Source organism: Thunnus thynnus, chromosome 21 (genome assembly GCF_963924715.1).
Source record: "Thunnus thynnus chromosome 21, fThuThy2.1, whole genome shotgun sequence".
In the NCBI taxonomy this organism is placed as follows: Eukaryota; Metazoa; Chordata; class Actinopteri; order Scombriformes; family Scombridae; genus Thunnus; species Thunnus thynnus.
This window is the reverse complement of record NC_089537.1, coordinates 22,118,446-22,140,355: the sequence shown is the minus strand read 5'-3', so window position 1 is coordinate 22,140,355 and position 21,910 is coordinate 22,118,446. Positions and strand designations below refer to the sequence as shown.

The window sequence follows — 21,910 nt, the reverse complement described above, 5'->3', positions numbered from 1 at the left end:
ATACTGCCCTTACAAACTGTCTGTGAAGCTCTTTGTGAGGCGATGATATGAATGTTGTACTGTAGTGTGGTATTGGTGGAACAACGCGTGTGACACGTATGCATTTGACACCCCAACAACAGATTCTTATCAGGGTGGTTGTCGTGGCCGAGTGGTTAAGGCGATGGACTAGAAATCCATTGGGGTCTCCCCGCGCAGGTTCGAATGCTGCCGACAACGATGCCTTAATCTTGTTCACGCGCTGCCTGATGGAATTCTGAGAAGCCACCAGCCAGGAGAACCGTAGGGGGCACCTCTTGGATGAGTAGTGGAATGCCTTCAAGAATGAAACAGTGAATCTGGTTGCTTTCAAATGAGTCAACCTAGATGTTGGACTGGACCTGCGCTACTTGCTCTTCTGCACAGTCCTTCACGTCATACCTTGACTACATACAATATCCACTCTGTTATCATTTAGTTTCTTGCAGCGTAGCTTCCGTAGTCAATAATAATATTACTATTAGTTACAGGTATGTCAAACTACATTCTTCCTTCTCTGCTTGGTGTACCTCCCTCCTCCTCTCCCTGTTGAATCCTTACACTGATATAAAGTGCTGATTTTGCAGTAAAATCCTCATCTTGCACAGCGATGGTGGTATAGTGGTGAGCATAGCTGCCTTCCAAGCAGTTGACCCGGGTTCGATTCCCGGCCATCGCATTTCTGTTTTGTTGTTTATGAAGTCAGTGGCAATCTCCGTGCCTGATAAAATCAAGCCAAGGGGAAAGTGCCAAAAACTGCTGAGTTGGCGGCGAAATCCTCGTCTTCCACAGCGATGGTGGTATAGTGGTGAGCATAGCTGCCTTCCAAGCAGTTGACCCGGGTTCGATTCCCGGCCATCGCAGTTCCGTTTCGTTGTTTACAAAACAAGCGGCAACTTCCGTGGCTGAGGAACCAAGCCAGCGCGAGAGTGCCAAAAACTGCAGTTACTCCAATGGCCACTTGAGGCTTTCTCCAAAAGCGAGTCAATCTGCGTAGACCCCCATGCTGCATGTTGAAATGCCCAGCTTTACGGCAGAAACAGACGTGTTTGTAGCCTGGTACAAAATGTGAAATGCTCCTCGCCCGGGTTTGGTCTCTATAGCTAATTTCCCCGTTCATGACAACTCAACAGTGGGAGGTTTTTTATATAACTGACCCGTTTCAATTTTCCTGAGGCTAAAAGTCACGCAGCGCCAAAGCTGTCCAAAGCTCGTCTTTGTCTTTCAGAGGGTGGTGCAGCTCAGCTTTCTGTTGGTCTCTTCTAATAAATTGCCTGAAATTGCAGACATACCACAGGGTTCCCTCAGGTCCTCTTACGAAACCTGCCCGACAACGTTTGGGAAGTGATTAAAAATTAGGGGTCCGTCACATTGTTGATGAACAACTGTTTTCAGTCTCGGGAATGTAGTTCCGTGTACGGCACACGACACTGCAACACGGCTACGTTTACAGAGCTTCGCTAGCTTGTTGTGCTACATATCACAAACTCTTGAATTTGTATCGCATCACAGAAGGTGAAAAGACCACTCTCTTGAGACAGTGGGCCTCATGCAAGAACCACTCGTACGAACAGATTTGTTCTTCGGAGACACGTACGACTGATTTAAGAACATTTGTGGTGAATGGGAATTTGACTGAAAATTCTCTTTTTTGTAATGGATTCATTGCTCACGTAATCAATAGGGAAAACTGCCAAACATTTGCTAGTTTTACTTTGTCGTTGTGAAGGTTTGCTGCTCGTCTTAGTTTGACATGATTGCAAACTGAATTTTTGGGGTTCTGGACTTTTGGATCATTTGTGGTGTAGCCTACGTTGTGGTTTCAGGGCCTACACATGTAGCTGCTGTAGTTATAGTGTATCCCCTTTACGCTGAAGTAGATATCCAGCTTAAGTTGTGCTACATCCCTTTGTTCAAACTCTTCTCATATGTCTGCTATCTTAATTCGCTCTATAAACGGGGGGATGTAGCTCAGTGGTAGAGCGCATGCTTTGCATGTATGAGGCCCCGGGTTCAATCCCCGGCATCTCCAACAGGTTTTATGATGACAACAAACTTGTAGACATCACATCACATCACCTCAGCAGAGACGAAAAATCAAAAGGCTTCACACTGAAAAACTATGCACGTGCAATTTGTATATAAGAGCTTGTGTATGAATGGGACAGAACATTGAGAACACTCCCTAATAGAAAAGCGTAATAAGACAGGACAGAGAAACTTGTGGAGTACTTCTCACTAAGTTAAACAAAGACGATAGTGTTTTTTATTTGTAGGTGATGGTGATGTGACATATCCGTGACATGGTTGCTTTTCTTTTATTACCTGTCAGATCTCTATCGAGACACAGTCATACACCAAAACTGAAGAGTAATACTGCCCTTACAAACTGTCTGTGAAGCTCTTTGTGAGGCGATGATATGAATGTTGTACTGTAGTGTGGTATTGGTGGAACAACGCGTGTGACACGTATGCATTTGACACCCCAACAATAGGTTCTTATCAGGGTGGTTGTCGTGGCCGAGTGGTTAAGGCGATGGACTAGAAATCCATTGGGGTCTCCCCGCGCAGGTTCGAATCCTGCCGACAACGATGCCTTAATCTTGTTCACGCGCTGCCTGATGGAATTCTGAGAAGCCAGAAGCCACCAGCCAGGACACCCGTAGGGGGCACCTCTCGGATGAGTAGTGGAATGCCTTCAAGAATGAAACAGTGAATCTGGTTGCTTTCAAATGAGTCATTCTGGACCTGCGCTACTTGCTCTTCTGCACAGTCCTTCACGTCATACATTGACTACATACAATATCCACTCTGTTATCATTTAGTTTCTTGCAGCGTAGCTTCCGTAGTCAATAATAACATTACTATTAGTTACGGGTATGTCAAACCACATTCTTCTCGTCTCTGCTTGGTGTACCTCCCTCCTCCTCTCCCTGTTGAATTCTTACACTGATATAAAGTGCTGATTTTGCAGTAAAATCCTCATCTTGCACAGCGATGGTGGTATAGTGGTGAGCATAGCTGCCTTCCAAGCAGTTGACCCGGGTTCGATTCCCGGCCATCGCAGTTCCGTTTCGTTGTTTACAAAGCAAGCGGCAACTTCCGTGGCTGAGGAACCAAGCCAGCGCGAAAGTGCCAAAAACTGCAGTTACTCCAATGGCCACTTGAGGCTTTCTCCAATAGCGAGTCAATCTGCGTAGACCCCCATGCTGCATGTTGAAATGCCCAGCTTTACGGCAGAAACAGACGTGTTTGTAGCCTGGTACAAAATGTGAAATGCTCCTCGCCCGGGTTTGGTCTCTATAGCTAATTTCCCTGTTCATGACAACTCAACAGTGGGAGGTTTTTTATATAACTGACCCGTTTAAATTTTCCTGAGGCTAAAAGTCACGCAGCGCCAAAGCTGTCCAAAGCTCGTCTTTGTCTTTCAGAGGGTGGTGCAGCTCAGCTTTCTGTTGGTCTCTTCTAATAAATTGCCTGAAATTGCAGACATACCACAGGGTTCCCTCAGGTCCTCTTACGAAACCTGCCCGACAACGTTTGGGAAGTGATTAAAAATTAGGGGTCCGTCACATTGTTGATGAACAACTGTTTTCAGTCTCGGGAATGTAGTTCCGTGTACGGCACACGACACTGCAACACGGCTACGTTTACAGAGCTTCGCTAGCTTGTTGTGCTACATATCACAAACTCTTGAATTTGTATCGCATCACAGAAGGTGAAAAGACCACTCTCTTGAGACAGTGGGCCTCATGCAAGAACCACTCGTACGAACAGATTTGTTCTTCGGAGACACGTACGACTGATTTAAGAACATTTGTGGTGAATGGGAATTTGACTGAAAATTCTCTTTTTTGTAATGGATTCATTGCTCACGTAATCAATAGGGAAAACTGCCAAACATTTGCTAGTTTTACTTTGTCGTTGTGAAGGTTTGCTGCTCGTCTTAGTTTGACATGATTGCAAACTGAATTTTTGGGGTTCTGGACTTTTGGATCATTTGTGGTGTAGCCTACGTTGTGGTTTCAGGGCCTACACATGTAGCTGCTGTAGTTATAGTGTATCCCCTTTACGCTGAAGTAGATATCCAGCTTAAGTTGTGCTACATCCCTTTGTTCAAACTCTTCTCATATGTCTGCTATCTTAATTCGCTCTATAAACGGGGGGATGTAGCTCAGTGGTAGAGCGCATGCTTTGCATGTATGAGGCCCCGGGTTCAATCCCCGGCATCTCCAACAGGTTTTATGATGACAACAAACTTGTAGACATCACATCACATCACCTCAGCGGAGACGAAAAATCAAAAGGCTTCACACTGAAAAAATATGCACGTGCAATTTGTATATAAGAGCTTGTGTATGAATGGGACGGAACATTGAGAACACTCCCTAATAGAAAAGCGTAATAAGACAGGACAGAGAAACTTGTGGAGTACTTCTCACTAAGTTAAACAAAGACGATAGCGTTTTTTATTTGTAGGTGATGTGACATATCTGTGACATGGTTGCCTTTCTTTTATTACCTGTCAGATCTCTATCGAGACACAGTCATACACCAAAACTGAAGAGTAATACTGCCCTTACAAACTGTCTGTGAAGCTCTTTGTGAGGCGATGATATGAATGTTGTACTGTAGTGTGGTATTGGTGGAACAACGCGTGTGACACGTATGCATTTGACACCCCAACAATAGATTCTTATCAGGGTGGTTGTCGTGGCCGAGTGGTTAAGGCGATGGACTAGAAATCCATTGGGGTCTCCCCGCGCAGGTTCGAATCCTGCCGACAACGATGCCTTAATCTTGTTCACGCGCTGCCTGATGGAATTCTGAGAAGCCAGAAGCCACCAGCCAGGACACCCGTAGGGGGCACCTCTCGGATGAGTAGTGGAATGCCTTCAAGAATGAAACAGTGAATCTGGTTGCTTTCAAATGAGTCATTCTGGACCTGCGCTACTTGCTCTTCTGCACAGTCCTTCACGTCATACATTGACTACATACAATATCCACTCTGTTATCATTTAGTTTCTTGCAGCGTAGCTTCCGTAGTCAATAATAACATTACTATTAGTTACGGGTATGTCAAACCACATTCTTCTCGTCTCTGCTTGGTGTACCTCCCTCCTCCTCTCCCTGTTGAATTCTTACACTGATATAAAGTGCTGATTTTGCAGTAAAATCCTCATCTTGCACAGCGATGGTGGTATAGTGGTGAGCATAGCTGCCTTCCAAGCAGTTGACCCGGGTTCGATTCCCGGCCATCGCAGTTCCGTTTCGTTGTTTACAAAGCAAGCGGCAACTTCCGTGGCTGAGGAACCAAGCCAGCGCGAAAGTGCCAAAAACTGCAGTTACTCCAATGGCCACTTGAGGCTTTCTCCAATAGCGAGTCAATCTGCGTAGACCCCCATGCTGCATGTTGAAATGCCCAGCTTTACGGCAGAAACAGACGTGTTTGTAGCCTGGTACAAAATGTGAAATGCTCCTCGCCCGGGTTTGGTCTCTATAGCTAATTTCCCTGTTCATGACAACTCAACAGTGGGAGGTTTTTTATATAACTGACCCGTTTAAATTTTCCTGAGGCTAAAAGTCACGCAGCGCCAAAGCTGTCCAAAGCTCGTCTTTGTCTTTCAGAGGGTGGTGCAGCTCAGCTTTCTGTTGGTCTCTTCTAATAAATTGCCTGAAATTGCAGACATACCACAGGGTTCCCTCAGGTCCTCTTACGAAACCTGCCCGACAACGTTTGGGAAGTGATTAAAAATTAGGGGTCCGTCACATTGTTGATGAACAACTGTTTTCAGTCTCGGGAATGTAGTTCCGTGTACGGCACACGACACTGCAACACGGCTACGTTTACAGAGCTTCGCTAGCTTGTTGTGCTACATATCACAAACTCTTGAATTTGTATCGCATCACAGAAGGTGAAAAGACCACTCTCTTGAGACAGTGGGCCTCATGCAAGAACCACTCGTACGAACAGATTTGTTCTTCGGAGACACGTACGACTGATTTAAGAACATTTGTGGTGAATGGGAATTTGACTGAAAATTCTCTTTTTTGTAATGGATTCATTGCTCACGTAATCAATAGGGAAAACTGCCAAACATTTGCTAGTTTTACTTTGTCGTTGTGAAGGTTTGCTGCTCGTCTTAGTTTGACATGATTGCAAACTGAATTTTTGGGGTTCTGGACTTTTGGATCATTTGTGGTGTAGCCTACGTTGTGGTTTCAGGGCCTACACATGTAGCTGCTGTAGTTATAGTGTATCCCCTTTACGCTGAAGTAGATATCCAGCTTAAGTTGTGCTACATCCCTTTGTTCAAACTCTTCTCATATGTCTGCTATCTTAATTCGCTCTATAAACGGGGGGATGTAGCTCAGTGGTAGAGCGCATGCTTTGCATGTATGAGGCCCCGGGTTCAATCCCCGGCATCTCCAACAGGTTTTATGATGACAACAAACTTGTAGACATCACATCACATCACCTCAGCGGAGACGAAAAATCAAAAGGCTTCACACTGAAAAAATATGCACGTGCAATTTGTATATAAGAGCTTGTGTATGAATGGGACGGAACATTGAGAACACTCCCTAATAGAAAAGCGTAATAAGACAGGACAGAGAAACTTGTGGAGTACTTCTCACTAAGTTAAACAAAGACGATAGCGTTTTTTATTTGTAGGTGATGTGACATATCTGTGACATGGTTGCCTTTCTTTTATTACCTGTCAGATCTCTATCGAGACACAGTCATACACCAAAACTGAAGAGTAATACTGCCCTTACAAACTGTCTGTGAAGCTCTTTGTGAGGCGATGATATGAATGTTGTACTGTAGTGTGGTATTGGTGGAACAACGCGTGTGACACGTATGCATTTGACACCCCAACAATAGATTCTTATCAGGGTGGTTGTCGTGGCCGAGTGGTTAAGGCGATGGACTAGAAATCCATTGGGGTCTCCCCGCGCAGGTTCGAATCCTGCCGACAACGATGCCTTAATCTTGTTCACGCGCTGCCTGATGGAATTCTGAGAAGCCACCAGCCAGGAGAACCGTAGGGGGCACCTCTTGGATGAGTAGTGGAATGCCTTCAAGAATGAAACAGTGAATCTGGTTGCTTTCAAATGAGTCAACCTAGATGTTGGACTGGACCTGCGCTACTTGCTCTTCTGCACAGTCCTTCACGTCATACATTGACTACATACAATATCCACTCTGTTATCATTTAGTTTCTTGCAGCGTAGCTTCCGTAGTCAATAATAACATTACTATTAGTTACGGGTATGTCAAACCACATTCTTCTCGTCTCTGCTTGGTGTACCTCCCTCCTCCTCTCCCTGTTGAATTCTTACACTGATATAAAGTGCTGATTTTGCAGTAAAATCCTCATCTTGCACAGCGATGGTGGTATAGTGGTGAGCATAGCTGCCTTCCAAGCAGTTGACCCGGGTTCGATTCCCGGCCATCGCAGTTCTGTTTTGTTGTTTATGAAGTCAGTGGCAATCTCCGTGGCTGATAAAATCAAGCCAAGGGGAAAGTGCCAAAAACTGCTGAGTTGGCGGCGAAATCCTCGTCTTCCACAGCGATGGTGGTATAGTGGTGAGCATAGCTGCCTTCCAAGAAGTTGACCCGGGTTCGATTCCCGGCCATCGCAGTTCCCTTTCGTTGTTTACAAAGCAAGCGGCAACTTCCGTGGCTGAGGAACCAAGCCAGCGCGAGAGTGCCAAAAACTGCAGTTACTCGAATGGCCACTTGTCTCCAATAGCGAGTCAATCTGCGTAGACCCCCATGCTGCATGTTGAAATGCCCAGCTTTACGGCAGAAACAGATGTGTTTACAGCCTGGTACAAAATGTGAAATGCTCCTCGCCCGGGTTTGGTCTCTATAGCTAATTTCCCTGTTCATGACAACTCAACAGTGGGAGGTTTTTTATATAACTGACCCGTTTAAATTTTCCTGAGGCTAAAAGTCACGCAGCGCCAAAGCTGTCCAAAGCTCGTCTTTGTCTTTCAGAGGGTGGTGTAGTTCAGCTTTCTGTTGGTCTCTTCTAATAAATTGCCTGAAATTGCAGACATACCACAGGGTTCCCTCAGGTCCTCTTACGAAACCTGCCCGACAACGTTTGGGAAGTGATTAAAAATTAGGGGTCCGTCACATTGTTGATGAACAACTGTTTTCAGTCTCGGGAGTGTAGTTCCGTGTACGGCACACGACACTGCAACACGGCTACGTTTACAGAGCTTCGCTAGCTTGTTGTGCTACATATCACAAACTCTTGAATTTGTATCGCATCACAGAAGGTGAAAAGACCACTCTCTTGAGACAGTGGGCCTCATGCAAGAACCACTCGTACGAACAGATTCGTTCTTCAGAGACACGTACGACTGATTTAAGAACATTTGTGGTGAATGGGAATTTGACTGAAAATTCTCTTTTTTGTAATGGATTCATTGCTCACGTAATCAATAGGGAAAACTGCCAAACATTTGCTAGTTTTACTTTGTCGTTGTGAAGGTTTGCTGCTTGTCTTCGTTTGACATGATTGCAAACTGAATTTTTGGGGTTCTGGACTTTTGGATCATTTGTGGTGTAGCCTACGTTGTGGTTTCAGGGCCTACACATGTAGCTGCTGTAGTTATAGTGTATCCCCTGTATGCTGAAGTAGATATCCAGCTTAAGTTGTGCTACATCCCTTTGTTCAAACTCTTCTCATATGTCTGCTATCTTAATTCGCTCTATAAACGGGGGGATGTAGCTCAGTGGTAGAGCGCATGCTTTGCATGTATGAGGCCCCGGGTTCAATCCCCGGCATCTCCAACAGGTTTTATGATGACAACAAACTTGTAGACATCACATCACATCACCTCAGCGGAGACAAAAAATCAAGAGGCTTCACACTGAAAAAATATGCACATGCAATTTGTATATAAGAGCTTGTGTATGAATGGGACGGAACATTGAGAACACTCCCTAATAGAAAAGCGTAATAAGACAGGACAGAGAAACTTGTGGAGTACTTCTCGCTAAGTTAAACAAAGACAATAGTGTTTTTTATTTGTGGGTGATGGTGATGTGACATATCTGTGACATGGTTGCTTTTCTTTTATTACCTGTCAGATCTCTATCGAGACACAGTCATACACCAAAACTGAAGAGTAATACTGCCCTTACAAACTGTCTGTGAAGCTCTTTGTGAGGCGATGATATGAATGTTGTACTGTAGTGTAGTATTGGTGGAACAACACGTGTGACGCGTATGCATTTGACACCCCAACAACAGATTCTTATCAGGGTGGTTGTCGTGGCCGAGTGGTTAAGGCGATGGACTAGAAATCCATTGGGGTCTCCCCGCGCAGGTTCGAATCCTGCCGACAACGATGCCTTAATCTTGTTCACACGCTGCCTGATGGAATTCTGAGAAGCCACCAGCCAGGAGAACCGTAGGGAGCACCTCTTGGTAGAGTAGTGAAATGCCTTCAAGAATGAAACAGTGAATCTGGTTGCTTTCAAATGAGTCATTCTAGATGTTGGACTGGACCTGCGCTACTTGCTCTTCTGCACAGTCCTTCACGTCATACATTGACTGCATACAATATCCACTCTGTTATCATTTAGTTTCTTGCAGCGTAGCTTCCGTAGTCAATAATAACATTACTATTAGTTACGGGTATGTCAAACCACATTCTTCTCGTCTCTGCTTGGTGTACCTCCCTCCTCCTCTCCCTGTTGAATTCTTACACTGATATAAAGTGCTGATTTTGCAGTAAAATCCTCATCTTGCACAGCGATGGTGGTATAGTGGTGAGCATAGCTGCCTTCCAAGCAGTTGACCCGGGTTCGATTCCCGGCCATCGCAGTTCTGTTTTGTTGTTTATGAAGTCAGTGGCAATCTCCGTGGCTGATAAAATCAAGCCAAGGGGAAAGTGCCAAAATCTGCTGAGTTGGCGGCGAAATCCTCGTCTTCCACAGCGATGGTGGTATAGTGGTGAGCATAGCTGCCTTCCAAGCAGTTGACCTGGGTTCGATTCCCGGCCATCGCAGTTCCCTTTCGGCAACTTCCGTGGCTGAGGAACCAAGCCAGCGTGAGAGTGCCAAATACTGCAGTTACTTGAGGCTGTCTCCAATAGCGAGTCAATCTGCGTAGACCCCCATGCTGCACCCCCAGCTTTACGGCAGAAAGAGATGTGTTTACAGCCTGGTACAAAAAAGGGGTTTGGTCTCTATAGCTGATTTCCCCGTTCATGACAACTCAACAGTGGGAGATTTTTCTATATAAATCACCCGCGAGTCAATCTGTATAGATCCACATGTCGACATGCCCAACTTTACACCAGAAATAAACATGTTAAGTGCGTTGTACAAAAACTGTTTTGGCCTGTATAGGTAATTTTTCCTCTTCATGACAAATGTAAGTCAAGTCATGTGAGTCAACATTTGCTCACATGTTATTGTACATGACCACTTTAGGAAAAGTAGGATTTAGTGGCCAAAATAAATGTACGTATAGTTTGGTATGCTATTTTCATTTTTCAGAAATCTAACTTTGTTTTTATGAGAAAGAATCTAATTTTTGTACATGTCAAAGTTACATTATTTCAGGTTACATAATGTTTTGGTCTGTGTATAGTTGCTCACTTCACAACAATATACAGAAGTGCAGCTTTCACTGCAGTGCAATGATTTAATATATTGTCTGAGTTAAAAATGCTCCACAATACAACCAAAATTCACAAATATGACATAGTGCATACATAAAGTTACATTCTTTCTTTTTTCCTCTCAGGTCTATACATGTTCTGTATAGCTTGAAGAACAAGGGGATGTAGCTCAGTGGTAGAGCGCATGCTTTGCATGTATGAGGCCCCGGGTTCAATCCCCGGCATCTCCACATGCTTTTGATAATTGGAGGTCAAACTGTTGTGATTTCACAATGTGTGACCTAGTAGTCATCTGTTGTAGAGGTGTAAGTACTTTGCTCTGTTACAAGAATAATTACCCTCATAACAGAACACCATCATTAACTATACCCCGAGAAATGACCAGACATGAACCAACACCTCTCTTGACACATTTTAAATGAAAGTGAACTCTTCATATAAAAAAACAGAAGTTGATGTAGGGCTGTTGTATTAAATTACATCACATTGTACAATTCCAAAACGACAACTAAATTTAAAGTTGAAGCACTCAAAGAAAGTACAAAGAAAGTACATTGCCATTTTTTTACAGTTACTTCCAGGCACATGGCCTTTGTACAGTGTTAGATAAACTTAACACGGTGAGTTCAATATTCAAACAGTCTCTCTCTCTCGGGCTCTTATTAAAACAACAGTGACAGGAAAAAGTCACTAAGTATTATTTTATTTTATTTTTGCATTTTATTCATAAATATTGAAAAGATTTCATATTTTAATTGGTCTTAAACACTTTAAGAAAGTCTTAGGAAAGGCTTTGCTTACCTGCAGTTGCATGGCGGCACATTTAATATCCAATACATGTGAACAGTTTCCTTAAAATAAAACCCCATCATGCTCTGTTCCTTAAAGCAGCTACGACAGCCATGCAGCTGTTAACAACTTAACCACCATAGATGAAACCTGAGAAGACTGGATGAGTCCTGCAGAGTCAGCAGTTCACAAAAGTATGAAGGGGCACAAATAGGACATACAGCAGCTGAAGTGTGCTCTCTACTGTTGACTTACAGAACACCAAGGTCCAGTGGTTGCAGAAGTATTCAGATCCTTTACTTAAGTAAAAGTAACTAATACTACAATGTAAAAACACTCCATTACAATTGCCCTGCACCAAAAATATTGCTTAGGTAAAAGTACAAATGTACTTAAAAGTCAAAAGTAAAAGAACTGCAGAAAAATGGCTTCTGTGACTGTGTAAGCAGCATTTTAATGTTGTAGCTGCTCAAGGTAGAGCTAGTTTGAACTACTTTATACACTGTTTTATACACAATACTACACTGTAGTTTTATCCAGTGGTTCCCAAACTAGGTGGCAGGCCCCTCCAAAGGCTCACGAGATAAATCTGAGGGATCATGAGATGATTAACAAGACAGGAAAGAAGAAAAAACAAAGCTGTGCCAACTAGATTTTTATTAATTTTTGGATTGTCCTCTAATCTTTGCTTATAATGTGAAATATTTGATAATTTGACCTCTCTGGGTCTCAAATAGTTATTAAAATGAATGAAACAATCTGACATGTTTAGAGGGTAAATCTCATTTTGGTGGAACTGCTTTTCTGAAAGATGACCAGTTTTTTTATGAATATTTATTTCGTACAAATATTTTAAAAATTATTCGTTTTCAGGGAAGAAGAAAAAAACACGTAAAATACCAGTGCACAGGTCGGTTACATTGCTATCTCAGTCTCTCTCTGCTTCACTGTTTTGTCTATCAGCAGGTCTCAACAAGGGGAGTCACATCTACCTGACATGTGACGCACATTTCCTGATATGGACATCACTCCAAGAGTTGGGGGTGTTCCCCAGAGATAAAGCTGAGCTACTGACGCACGAGGTGCCCCCAAGGGACTCTCCATAACCTGTTGTTCCCCTTCTCCTTTCCACAAAGTTAGGTTGTAAAAAATAAGCAATAAATGAAAAGTGCAAAGCAATTATCGTTCTTCCCTACATGTTACATGTTGTGCTGTCTGATGTATAAATAGGTAGAGGTCTAAAATTCTAAAATTAAAGGCGTAATAAAAACAAAAACAGGATTTTTAAGCCTATTTCCACTTTTATTCGAATACAAATATGAATACAAATAATTTTGCTGCCTAAACAAATATAGATACAAATACAAATACTGGACTCTCTGCACATCCCTACTTGACATACAGATTGTGAACATTAATCGAGTTTCTGCCTTCTCCAACAACAAAAAGTGATCATACACAGATAAATCCCATTCCTAATGACGAGTGCTGTCACTTCACTGCAAGCACTAGTGAGAAAGAGCTGTATCTGCTGTTACCAGCAGATGGCAGTATGCAACTGTCACATTAATTGGGAAACCAATGAAATGCTGCCTCTGTGAGATCAGACTCAGAGGCAAGCCCCTCTACAGCAGAGCTCACCACCCACTCACATGTGACGGGTTTAGAAAGAGGAAGAGTGGGCTTGAGCTGCAGATAGGAGAGAAACACTTCACACATTTTAATCACTTGGGTTTCCCTGATGCAAAATCAGTAGTAGATACTGCCTATGACTAAACTAGAACAATTAAAAATCTTGTAGTAAAAGGCCTCACTAAAACTGTTTTCATGTCTCATCTATGTGGTCAAACTGCTTGCCGGAGAATACAGGAAAACCCACTATGCTGCTTCCAGTGAAATGGTACTTTGGGGTTTTTTCACCAATTTATTGCTTTTTCTTGCTGACATGCTGTAGAATATGTATCAGTCATGCAGTTTTGCTTAATTAGGGGTAGTGAGTATTCATTAGCTATCACCATTTTGGACTTCAAATTTCCTTTAGCAACTAAAAATGCATTTATTTTGGATGCCTGATGTGGAATCTCAGCAAAATACTGGGAATTCAAAAGAGATGTGAAAGTTTCAAATTTTAATTAGAGAGAAAACAGCTTGCTGATTTTTTCAAATATTGGATGGCTTGCCGTGAAATTTTGTATTCATGACATTCAAGGCCTAATGACTTTGGTAATTCTCTCATTTTTCCTCTAGCACCACCATTGGAGGCTGGCATTTGTGTTTTTTAGTGAAATATTTTGACAGCTATCAGATGCATTGCCATGCAATTTGGTACAGGCATTCATGTTCCCCCCAGGATGAATTGTAATAACTTTGGTGATGCCCTAATTTTACATCTAGCTCTATCATCAGGTCCATTTTAATTTTTATGCATTTAAATACAAAACTACACAGCCTCAGCTGGTTAGTTTGCATGCCAACATGCCAAACTAAGATGGTGAACATGGTAAAAATTATACCTACTATACATTAACATCTTAGTATTGCTGCTGTGAGCATATTAGCATGCTGACATTAATTAGCAATTAGCTCAAAGCAACAGTGCCTAAGTACAGCATGACAGAGCCACTAGCCTGGCTGTAGACTCTTCTTATTCTTTTTTATAAAATAATGAAACTTCATTCCATACCAGTCTATGTGGGTGCATTAAGTGCAGAGGCTGCACTTTCCAGTGTGATTACTATATTTACTTTTATAGTAAAGAGAGAGAGGGGGGGAAGTCAAGTGTCCCCCGCCCACTCATATGTCACCATGGAGCCACGTTCGTAAACTACGAACAAAACTCATCTGTCCTTTCCATTAACACTCATCAGTGATGTAGACTGTCATTTCCGTATCAAATACCACATCTTTGCACACAGCCTCTGGTTTTACAGCTGGAAATCATGAGAGCATTCAAGCAAAAAACCCTTGTTGCTCAGAGATATTATACTGACATGAATTCATCTTATTTATTGCTCAACTTGCAATTTATACATTGAAAATGACTATCCCTGCATTATCTCTTGCACTTGTTCACATGTTCAGTTTACAGGAGTTCAACTGTCAAATAGTGAGGACATAGAAAAAGAAAGTAGAGCTTATACACAGACAGAACATGAAACATACTGGCTCACTGAAAGTTTTCATTTCAAAGGGTACCTCTTTTATTTGTGAAGCGAAAATCCAAATTGAGCAATCTGAAAAATCACAGAGAGTACTGGCTTTTCATTTTATTGGAGCAACAGCAAAATTACACCCTTCCATTTTCAAACATTGTTAAGTCAAAAGCACAGCTGGCCTCATCTCACAGGATGTACAAAACACAATCAGATTCAGCATGCATTTCACAGAAGCGTCATTTGCATAGCATGATCATGCTATTAATATTCCACAGGAACTAACAGGAGGAAGTCCATAAAGAACTACATACAATCATGTTTGCATAATGCACACATACTTGAACAAATAGCTTACATTGTTAGTGATAAAATAACTTCTAGTTTCATGAGAAAAAAAACATATATTTGAGTTGTTACTGTGCACATTGAAATAAAAGCATGTACAAACATCCCTCAAGGGGCTCTGGGAACTCATACCAAAACTTAATGCTCATTAATACACAATGCATCTCATTCAAACACCGTCCTGCAGTGTTGCTGAGCAACATCAGCCCATTTCAGCGTCAAGGCTCAACTAATTCCATTCATTATAAGTCATCCTGAGTCTTGTAAAGAGTTCATCAGTGAGCCGTGCCACCTGCAGCTGTCCACCTGAACTGTTCATCAGTCCTCAACAGTGAAGAGTTAGCCAGTCAAAGAAGGATAATGGTAAATTATCAGTTGTCTTCAACTAAAGTTCGGCAAAATAAATGGCCATGATGGTCCAGTGCTAGCCATATTCTGATGTGGGGGGGCCTGTCACCAGTTTACAGTAACCTGACAAGGCCCCCAAGTCAATGTACAAAGAGCCCTTCCTCTTCATGTGGCCAGAGTCTTCAGAGTACAGCGAAGATTCTGCAGAAAAGAAAAATAAGGACTTAGTGTTATAAAATTATTTGTTACTATTTCTAGTGGAACTGCATTCATAAATGTGTATCACAGGAAACACCGTCAACTTCCACACCTAAGTCCTTACCTTGGGTGGTGTCATGGTGCTGGCTCTGCTGGCGCAGTATGGCGTGGTTGGCCTCCTCCATCGCTGAGTCAAGGCTCCAACAGCGTGGCTGATCCTCCCTGGGCGGGTTGATGGCCTCGTCCTTCAGCAGCTCAGACGCCGAGCTCCGCAGAGCAGGGTTACTCTCCAGGGCTCGCTCCAGGAAGGAGCGCATGGCCTGGCTGCAGTCCTCCGCTATGTCCTCCAGAGGGGGTGCCAGCTTGTGGATCTGCAGGGAGAGAGATAAGGCAAAACTGGCATTAGAGAAAACTGCAGTGACAGAGACAAAAATAAAGTTGTAAAGACAGTCAAGGCCTGTGATAAAGAGAAAAAAACAGGGTAGAATTCCTCCAGCAGCTGTGACCCAGTTTTTCTTTTGTGAGTTACACTGTGAGTAGCAGCTTGTAAAACAAGTTTAGTTGTGGTAAAAGAGAACAAAGAAAGGTAGAAAAGTGACTTTGCCATGTCACATTACTTCCCCATAACAGTTTCATGAGGAAGTGAGTAACAGTGTCTAAATGAAAAGAGCTGATAATCATTTCAAAAACAGAAAGAGCACTTCTTAAAAGCATAGAACCCATGTAATGGAAAGCCTTTAAAAGAAACAGAAGTAGTGACTGACTAAATGGGTCATCGATCACGTTCTGCAAACACGCTGTTCTTACTCATGATAATCTACGCTATGGAAAACCTGAACAAAGTCATGGAAAAATTTGTCACTCTTTTAAATGCTGCAAGGTAAAGATACTATCTTGAGGCATGTAAGTATGATTCTTTTAAACAAGTGCTTACAATGTAGAGGTATGATGGGTAGGCAGTGCGTGGATATCTCCGCACCCAGGGAGGGCTACCAGTCTGCATGTGAATGATAGTGGTACCCAGGCTGTAGATGTCTGTCTTGGTGGTATGTCCGCGACACAGAACCAGCTCTGGACTCATATACATCTAGATAAAAGAAGGGATAATGAGATGAATTGGATACAGTAGAGTGACAGAAGATAATGGCAGAAAAAGTTATGAAAGTGGTTCCTCTTTTTTTGTTTGTTTTTTTCATTCCAATGAGTGTAACAGTGCCAAACCAAACAGGAAAACAAGCAACCATTAAAGGGTTTTTCTGTTGTAACCTTTAGACCCACGCTATGTGTGTCAAGGTAAGAGCAGTACAGAGTGTGAAAAGTAAACTCACTACCAGAGTTTGTCTCTCTCTGCTGGAAATTCCAGCCTGCTCTCCCATGTTCATGTCAGCCTGAGCAGCCCAGTGTATTTACTAGCTCTGTGTCTCTTGTATTATTACTGCTGGGTGTCTGCCCTGGGACTTTCCACAAGCCAAGCTATGAGAGGCTCAGAGTACATATGCAAACATGTGGGTCAAAACATGGGGAAGCAAGGAGGATGCAGGGTGGGAGAAAAAGACTCATGAGAAAACTCTGGGATTACGCCTAAAATTTCCCAAGTGCTGATTAAAACGTGCAAGCGCCAAGAGCCCCAAGAAAGAGCAGGCTATTATTAGCATCTTTGAGGTCAATGAGCACAATGACTTGCCAATCATTGGCTTTCTGTAATCATTTTGAAAAAGAGAGATGAGTGCTGACAAGTCTTCGAGACTTATTTCTTAAAATCCCCAAGGAAGTCTAGCCTGAGTGACTGCTGCCTTTTTTAGCAAACAAGTATTGATTAGAGTAGCAATTACAAAAGAAAAAAAAACAGAAATCTATCCATTTCAGGCTTTGGCTTGAAGCCTGTGAAAGTTGTAAACAACGTTACCACAATACACATATCAGATCTCTGGTTTATTGTCTTACCTCTGTTCCTCTCAGGTCTCTGGGAATGTATATATCCTCTGTCATCTGCACTGTCAGGCCAAAGTCCACCAGGACTGCCTTGTCTGACATCAAGACAATGTTACTGGCTAAAAAAAAAAGAGAAAATGAAAAGTTATGTTTCACAGATGTTAAAGAGGTACAGCCTGTCAGAGAGTGTTGTACATTTGCAGTGTTTATGCTATGCTGTGCAGGCTGGCGTTTGATAAAATAAAAGGATTAATTAGTGACTTGTCAGACATATGGAACTGGCTTGCACTCAGTTTGCATTGATTTCAAAGAAGAAGTCACATGCTTTTAGCAAAGGAATTCAACAGATGATTTGAGGACAAGCCTTTTGTGAAAAGTCTCATCCTTGTGCTTAAAAACCCTTACTGAGGTATAATTACATATTTTGATCGTAGGCAGGGAACACTAAGAACCACAGCAACATGTCAGAGGGCCAGGTTGGCCATTTTCCTAAGTCACTCGCCTCTCTGGACCCTACATTTAACCCTTCTGTGGAGGAGATGGCATAAGAAGCAGGCTGGAATTTCCAGACACCAAACAGCCTTTAGGCCATGAGGCTGACAGACGGCTCTGGAGAATGCTTTGATCCCAACCAATGTGGAGCTATCTAACATCAAACCTCAGCTGAGCCCCACCTACTGTAACAAGCCTTTTTTTTTTGTAATCTCAGTCATTAGCTACCAGTCTCAGTCAGTGTAACCTGACTACCTTTCACTTCCTCAGAAATAGTTTGTCAAACCTACACAAGAGGAAACTCATTTCAATCAGTTGCTTTAAAATATTGTCAGTGTCAGATTTCTGTGGTATGTTTGGACTGATTCACTTCTTTCCTGCCAACCACTTAAGACTCTCTTAAAAACTGACATCATTCCATTTCCGGAACTATTTATACTCTATCAACAATGTTTTTTTTCTTCTTGCTCTTACGTTTGATGTCATGATGGATAACATTGTGCGAGTGGAGGTACTCCAGGCCCCGCAGGACTTGCTTGGTCACCCAGATGATCTCAAACTCCCTCATGGGCCCACAGCTGTCCAGCCTCTCCAGAACTGAGCCGCCCTCACCAGCCTCCATGAACAGGTGCACGCTCTGGTCCCACAGCAGAGCCCCGTACAGCTCAGCGATGTTCTCATGGCGGAAGCGGGCCTGGAACTCTATGTCAGCTGCTTTAAAGTTCTCCATGGGGATCTGTGAGGGTGATGATGAGATGTAAATAAATGCATGTTAGATGAGATGAGAGCGATACCACCCTCATGTCTCTACAATAATTCTGAAGCTAGAGCTAGTGGACAGTTTGCTTAGCTTAGCATGAAGAATGAAAGCAAGGGGAAAAAGCTAGCCTTGCTCTGTCCAAAGGTTAAAAAAAATTGCCTACACTACTTAGCACCTTCTAAAGCTAACACTTTGTTTAATCAGTACAAAAAACAAAGTGTACAAATGAAAAAGTTGGATGTATTATGGGGCATTATGTGCTGGACTATTTCTTGGCTGGGCGCAGTAACTTCCCGGAGTGACTGTGAGTTTGCCAGGCACTCCAGTAAAGATTAAACACAATACATGTTAATTAGTGAGCTTTTTTTTTTTACCTTTGGACAGAGTCAGGGTAGCTGTTTCCCCGTTTCCAGTCTTTATGTTAAGCTAAGCTAATCATCTCCTATCTATAGTGTTTAAGTGTGGTATCAATTTTGTCACCTAACTCTGCAAGAAAATAAATGAACATGTTTCCTAAAATGTGGAACTATTCCTTAAAAGCATGCTTGTTGCAACACTGGCCAATCCTTAAATCATGATTAACTGACGACACTGTTATGTAAGGCTGTCTGCTGATATGCAGGAAATCTATTGTAACTCAGATACCAAGCACATAAACTGCTGCCGGGAAGGTTGCACCAGTGCATTGGTAAGTGTGTGTACACCACACTGTGTCAACATATCTGGTGATAGCACCAGACTAGGAAACTACTTCCTCATTTGTCAATATTTTCTGTGTAGAAAAGAGTAAACGCGCCTCAGGTGAATAGGATGAAAAGAACAGTGTATACTGAGAAGTGTGCCAGGGACTGCTAGAGTTAAACTAAAGCATGCCTATAAATTCAATTTAGTATGAATTTACCATTAAGTGTCAAAAAACATCCAGAGGAGCTGAGGGAAGTTACTATTAAATTTCCATTCTTACATTATTCTTAGCCCATTTTGTAAATTTGTTTCAGAAACATGTTTTTTTTAGTGAGCACTGTTCCTCTTTCACTTCGAAGGAAAACATACCAAATGTCATGTTGACTTTAACATTCATTCAGAAGCAGTTGCTCTGTGAACAAATAGTACTTGGCAGATGAAAGATTTGGCACCCGGAGCTAAGATTTTCGAGAAGTCAGCACAGGTTGAATTCCAGGCATTGCTCAGCAAGACTCACCAGTTTGCAAGCCATCCTCTTCCTGGTGGTTGTGTCCTGGGCCAAGTGGACTTTCCCAAATGAGCCCTTAGGCACGAGGTCACAGCCGTGATTCTTGTAGGTCAATTTCCATGGAAACAGGAGAACGTCCATGTTGATCTGGTAGCGGCCTTTTTTTATAGCCATGTCCTTCTGCAAATAAAGGTCAGTTTTTTTAAAAAAAGAAGGGAAATACTGCATGTTTTTCTAGTCTGATAGTTAAAGGTCATCTAAGTCAGACAAATGTTCATGCACACTGACATTAAGTCTTGTTATGGAAACAGAAAAGACAAAAAACAGCTTCTCACCTTATTCAGCAAGACCCCCTTCTCCTCGGGCAGGTGCTGCAGGGCTGCCGTCTGCATGTTGGAGAGCTGGTTGACAAAGGACAGGAGGTCCGTCACCGTCCCGTACTGAACACCACCAACCCCATCATTATAGTCCTTCTGCTGACTCCCCGAGCCCACTGAGTCCCCAGCCTCCTCATTCTCATACATCTCCTCCTGGGAGAGCCCCTCTTCCAACAACAAACCCCCTTCCTCCTCCTCTTGTTCCAGCTGATAGAGAGTCTCTGCAGCGTTGATGATGTCCTCTAAATTCATGTGAGCCAATAGCAGATCAATGCCGTCGTCATATTTGTACTTCATCTTGGTGCTTGACTTGACTCCTGCTCGCTCTGAAATGAAACATCTGGAGTTCAGTTTGCAGTTTTTTGTTTAGAATTACAAGAGATCCTATCAGTGATCATTCAGTTCATGACTTTAAAAAGTTCATCGGAGTGTGTAGAGAGCATGATTTACAATGACACTGCTTTGCTTTGATTCAGCTGGCTGGAGACACAGGGAGGGGCTTAAAAGATTGTTTTCCAAGCAGATGTGGGGAGTTTCACAGTAAAGCTGGGAAGCCCCCAGGAAAGCCTGGACCTTATTTTACAACTATAAAATACCCACAATGCTGATTATTTGTTTGTAAGAGAAAAAGCTAATTAACGCACTTTGCTTGGCTTTTTGGAATAGCTTGTTACACAAATTACTGCATGCAAATCATACACATCTGCAAAACATATTTTTTTTAAGAGAGAGGGGTTTCCTTTCCCACCAAACCCACTTGTTAAATTTGAGAAAATAACCGAGATAGATTTTTGAACACAATCGAAATGCACGTACTCAGAATAACTGCGTCTAGAGCAAAATGATAGTAACAATTCGGGATATACAGACTTTACAACCAATCTCTGTGTAACAGCTATTATTATTATATGATATTGATTATAACGTCAGATGAGATATAGAAGAATAGAACAGGAAGTACTCACCGTGATCTGTGAATCTCAAGCTCCACGAGACTGTTGCATCTCCATCGTCCAACATCGACTGTCTGACTGACTGAGACTAGCCAGACTGTTTGTAGGAAGTAAACAGAGGAAGTGGAGCCGATCAGCGCGGAGGTGGAGGGGCTTTAATGTAAGGTGCCAGCGCTCTATTCTGCGTAGGTTTCGTTTTCCCTTCTGTTTTCTCAGATGAAAATCAAATTTCATGTGGCGCAATCGCAGAATCACGTGTCATCTACTTCCAAAGAATCGCTGGGTAGTTTCCTGAGGAAAATGTAAGTGGCATATTGTGAATGCACAATAGAAATATAACACGTTAGACATGTTCAAGTTCACCACAGCACGTTTAAATTAAATTTTAAACTTGCATGAACACACTCAGTGAACCAGTGACCTAGTTTTACTTAGGTAGGCTAATGTACTCCATTGTTTTAGGTACTTATACTTTAGTATTTCCATTTTTTGCTAATTAATTGTACTCCACTTCATCTGCGAGAGAAATATTGTATTTTTACCCCGCTACATTTATTTGAACACTTAAAAAAATAGAGTTTGCGAAATATGATTTATATTGATCAGCAGCTACAACCGTTACATACTTAGTGAATGCACCAGTAACAGCAGTAATTATAAGTATATACATGTAGTATATTCTGCTAACGATATTTATG

At 42.5% G+C, this 21,910-nt stretch overlaps 1 protein-coding gene and 18 non-coding genes across 19 annotated transcripts; 18 read left to right on the top strand and 1 right to left on the bottom strand.

Annotated features, from left to right (window-relative positions):
* The first annotated feature begins 137 nt into the window (after window positions 1–137).
* trnas-aga (transfer RNA serine (anticodon AGA)) lies at window positions 138–219 on the top strand. The gene has a single exon. It is a non-coding gene; the product is annotated as a tRNA-Ser (tRNA).
* A 406-nt stretch (window positions 220–625) lies between these two features.
* On the top strand, window positions 626–697 carry trnag-ucc (transfer RNA glycine (anticodon UCC)). Its single transcript has one exon. It is a non-coding gene; the product is annotated as a tRNA-Gly (tRNA).
* Window positions 698–809: 112 nt separating this feature from the next.
* On the top strand, window positions 810–881 carry trnag-ucc (transfer RNA glycine (anticodon UCC)). The gene has a single exon. It is a non-coding gene; the product is annotated as a tRNA-Gly (tRNA).
* A 1,097-nt stretch (window positions 882–1,978) lies between these two features.
* trnaa-ugc (transfer RNA alanine (anticodon UGC)) lies at window positions 1,979–2,050 on the top strand. Its single transcript has one exon. It is a non-coding gene; the product is annotated as a tRNA-Ala (tRNA).
* Window positions 2,051–2,528: 478 nt separating this feature from the next.
* Window positions 2,529–2,610, top strand: trnas-aga (transfer RNA serine (anticodon AGA)). Its single transcript has one exon. It is a non-coding gene; the product is annotated as a tRNA-Ser (tRNA).
* A 402-nt stretch (window positions 2,611–3,012) lies between these two features.
* On the top strand, window positions 3,013–3,084 carry trnag-ucc (transfer RNA glycine (anticodon UCC)). The gene has a single exon. It is a non-coding gene; the product is annotated as a tRNA-Gly (tRNA).
* A 1,097-nt stretch (window positions 3,085–4,181) lies between these two features.
* On the top strand, window positions 4,182–4,253 carry trnaa-ugc (transfer RNA alanine (anticodon UGC)). The gene has a single exon. It is a non-coding gene; the product is annotated as a tRNA-Ala (tRNA).
* Window positions 4,254–4,725: 472 nt separating this feature from the next.
* On the top strand, window positions 4,726–4,807 carry trnas-aga (transfer RNA serine (anticodon AGA)). The gene has a single exon. It is a non-coding gene; the product is annotated as a tRNA-Ser (tRNA).
* Window positions 4,808–5,209: 402 nt separating this feature from the next.
* Window positions 5,210–5,281, top strand: trnag-ucc (transfer RNA glycine (anticodon UCC)). Its single transcript has one exon. It is a non-coding gene; the product is annotated as a tRNA-Gly (tRNA).
* A 1,097-nt stretch (window positions 5,282–6,378) lies between these two features.
* On the top strand, window positions 6,379–6,450 carry trnaa-ugc (transfer RNA alanine (anticodon UGC)). Its single transcript has one exon. It is a non-coding gene; the product is annotated as a tRNA-Ala (tRNA).
* A 472-nt stretch (window positions 6,451–6,922) lies between these two features.
* trnas-aga (transfer RNA serine (anticodon AGA)) lies at window positions 6,923–7,004 on the top strand. Its single transcript has one exon. It is a non-coding gene; the product is annotated as a tRNA-Ser (tRNA).
* A 407-nt stretch (window positions 7,005–7,411) lies between these two features.
* Window positions 7,412–7,483, top strand: trnag-ucc (transfer RNA glycine (anticodon UCC)). The gene has a single exon. It is a non-coding gene; the product is annotated as a tRNA-Gly (tRNA).
* A 112-nt stretch (window positions 7,484–7,595) lies between these two features.
* On the top strand, window positions 7,596–7,667 carry trnag-ucc (transfer RNA glycine (anticodon UCC)). Its single transcript has one exon. It is a non-coding gene; the product is annotated as a tRNA-Gly (tRNA).
* Window positions 7,668–8,758: 1,091 nt separating this feature from the next.
* On the top strand, window positions 8,759–8,830 carry trnaa-ugc (transfer RNA alanine (anticodon UGC)). The gene has a single exon. It is a non-coding gene; the product is annotated as a tRNA-Ala (tRNA).
* Window positions 8,831–9,308: 478 nt separating this feature from the next.
* On the top strand, window positions 9,309–9,390 carry trnas-aga (transfer RNA serine (anticodon AGA)). Its single transcript has one exon. It is a non-coding gene; the product is annotated as a tRNA-Ser (tRNA).
* A 407-nt stretch (window positions 9,391–9,797) lies between these two features.
* trnag-ucc (transfer RNA glycine (anticodon UCC)) lies at window positions 9,798–9,869 on the top strand. The gene has a single exon. It is a non-coding gene; the product is annotated as a tRNA-Gly (tRNA).
* A 112-nt stretch (window positions 9,870–9,981) lies between these two features.
* On the top strand, window positions 9,982–10,053 carry trnag-ucc (transfer RNA glycine (anticodon UCC)). The gene has a single exon. It is a non-coding gene; the product is annotated as a tRNA-Gly (tRNA).
* A 776-nt stretch (window positions 10,054–10,829) lies between these two features.
* Window positions 10,830–10,901, top strand: trnaa-ugc (transfer RNA alanine (anticodon UGC)). The gene has a single exon. It is a non-coding gene; the product is annotated as a tRNA-Ala (tRNA).
* A 3,812-nt stretch (window positions 10,902–14,713) lies between these two features.
* map3k8 (mitogen-activated protein kinase kinase kinase 8) lies at window positions 14,714–21,395 on the bottom strand. Its single transcript, XM_067577713.1, has 8 exons — window positions 21,225–21,395; window positions 20,218–20,585; window positions 19,892–20,062; window positions 18,405–18,666; window positions 17,451–17,557; window positions 16,441–16,593; window positions 15,631–15,877; window positions 14,714–15,509 (listed from the first exon to the last, which is right to left on the bottom strand). Exons 1-8 carry the CDS (start codon window positions 21,277–21,279, stop codon window positions 15,385–15,387), a joined length of 1,488 nt encoding a protein of 495 aa, XP_067433814.1. The 5' UTR covers window positions 21,280–21,395; the 3' UTR covers window positions 14,714–15,384.
* Window positions 21,396–21,910: the final 515 nt, after the last annotated feature.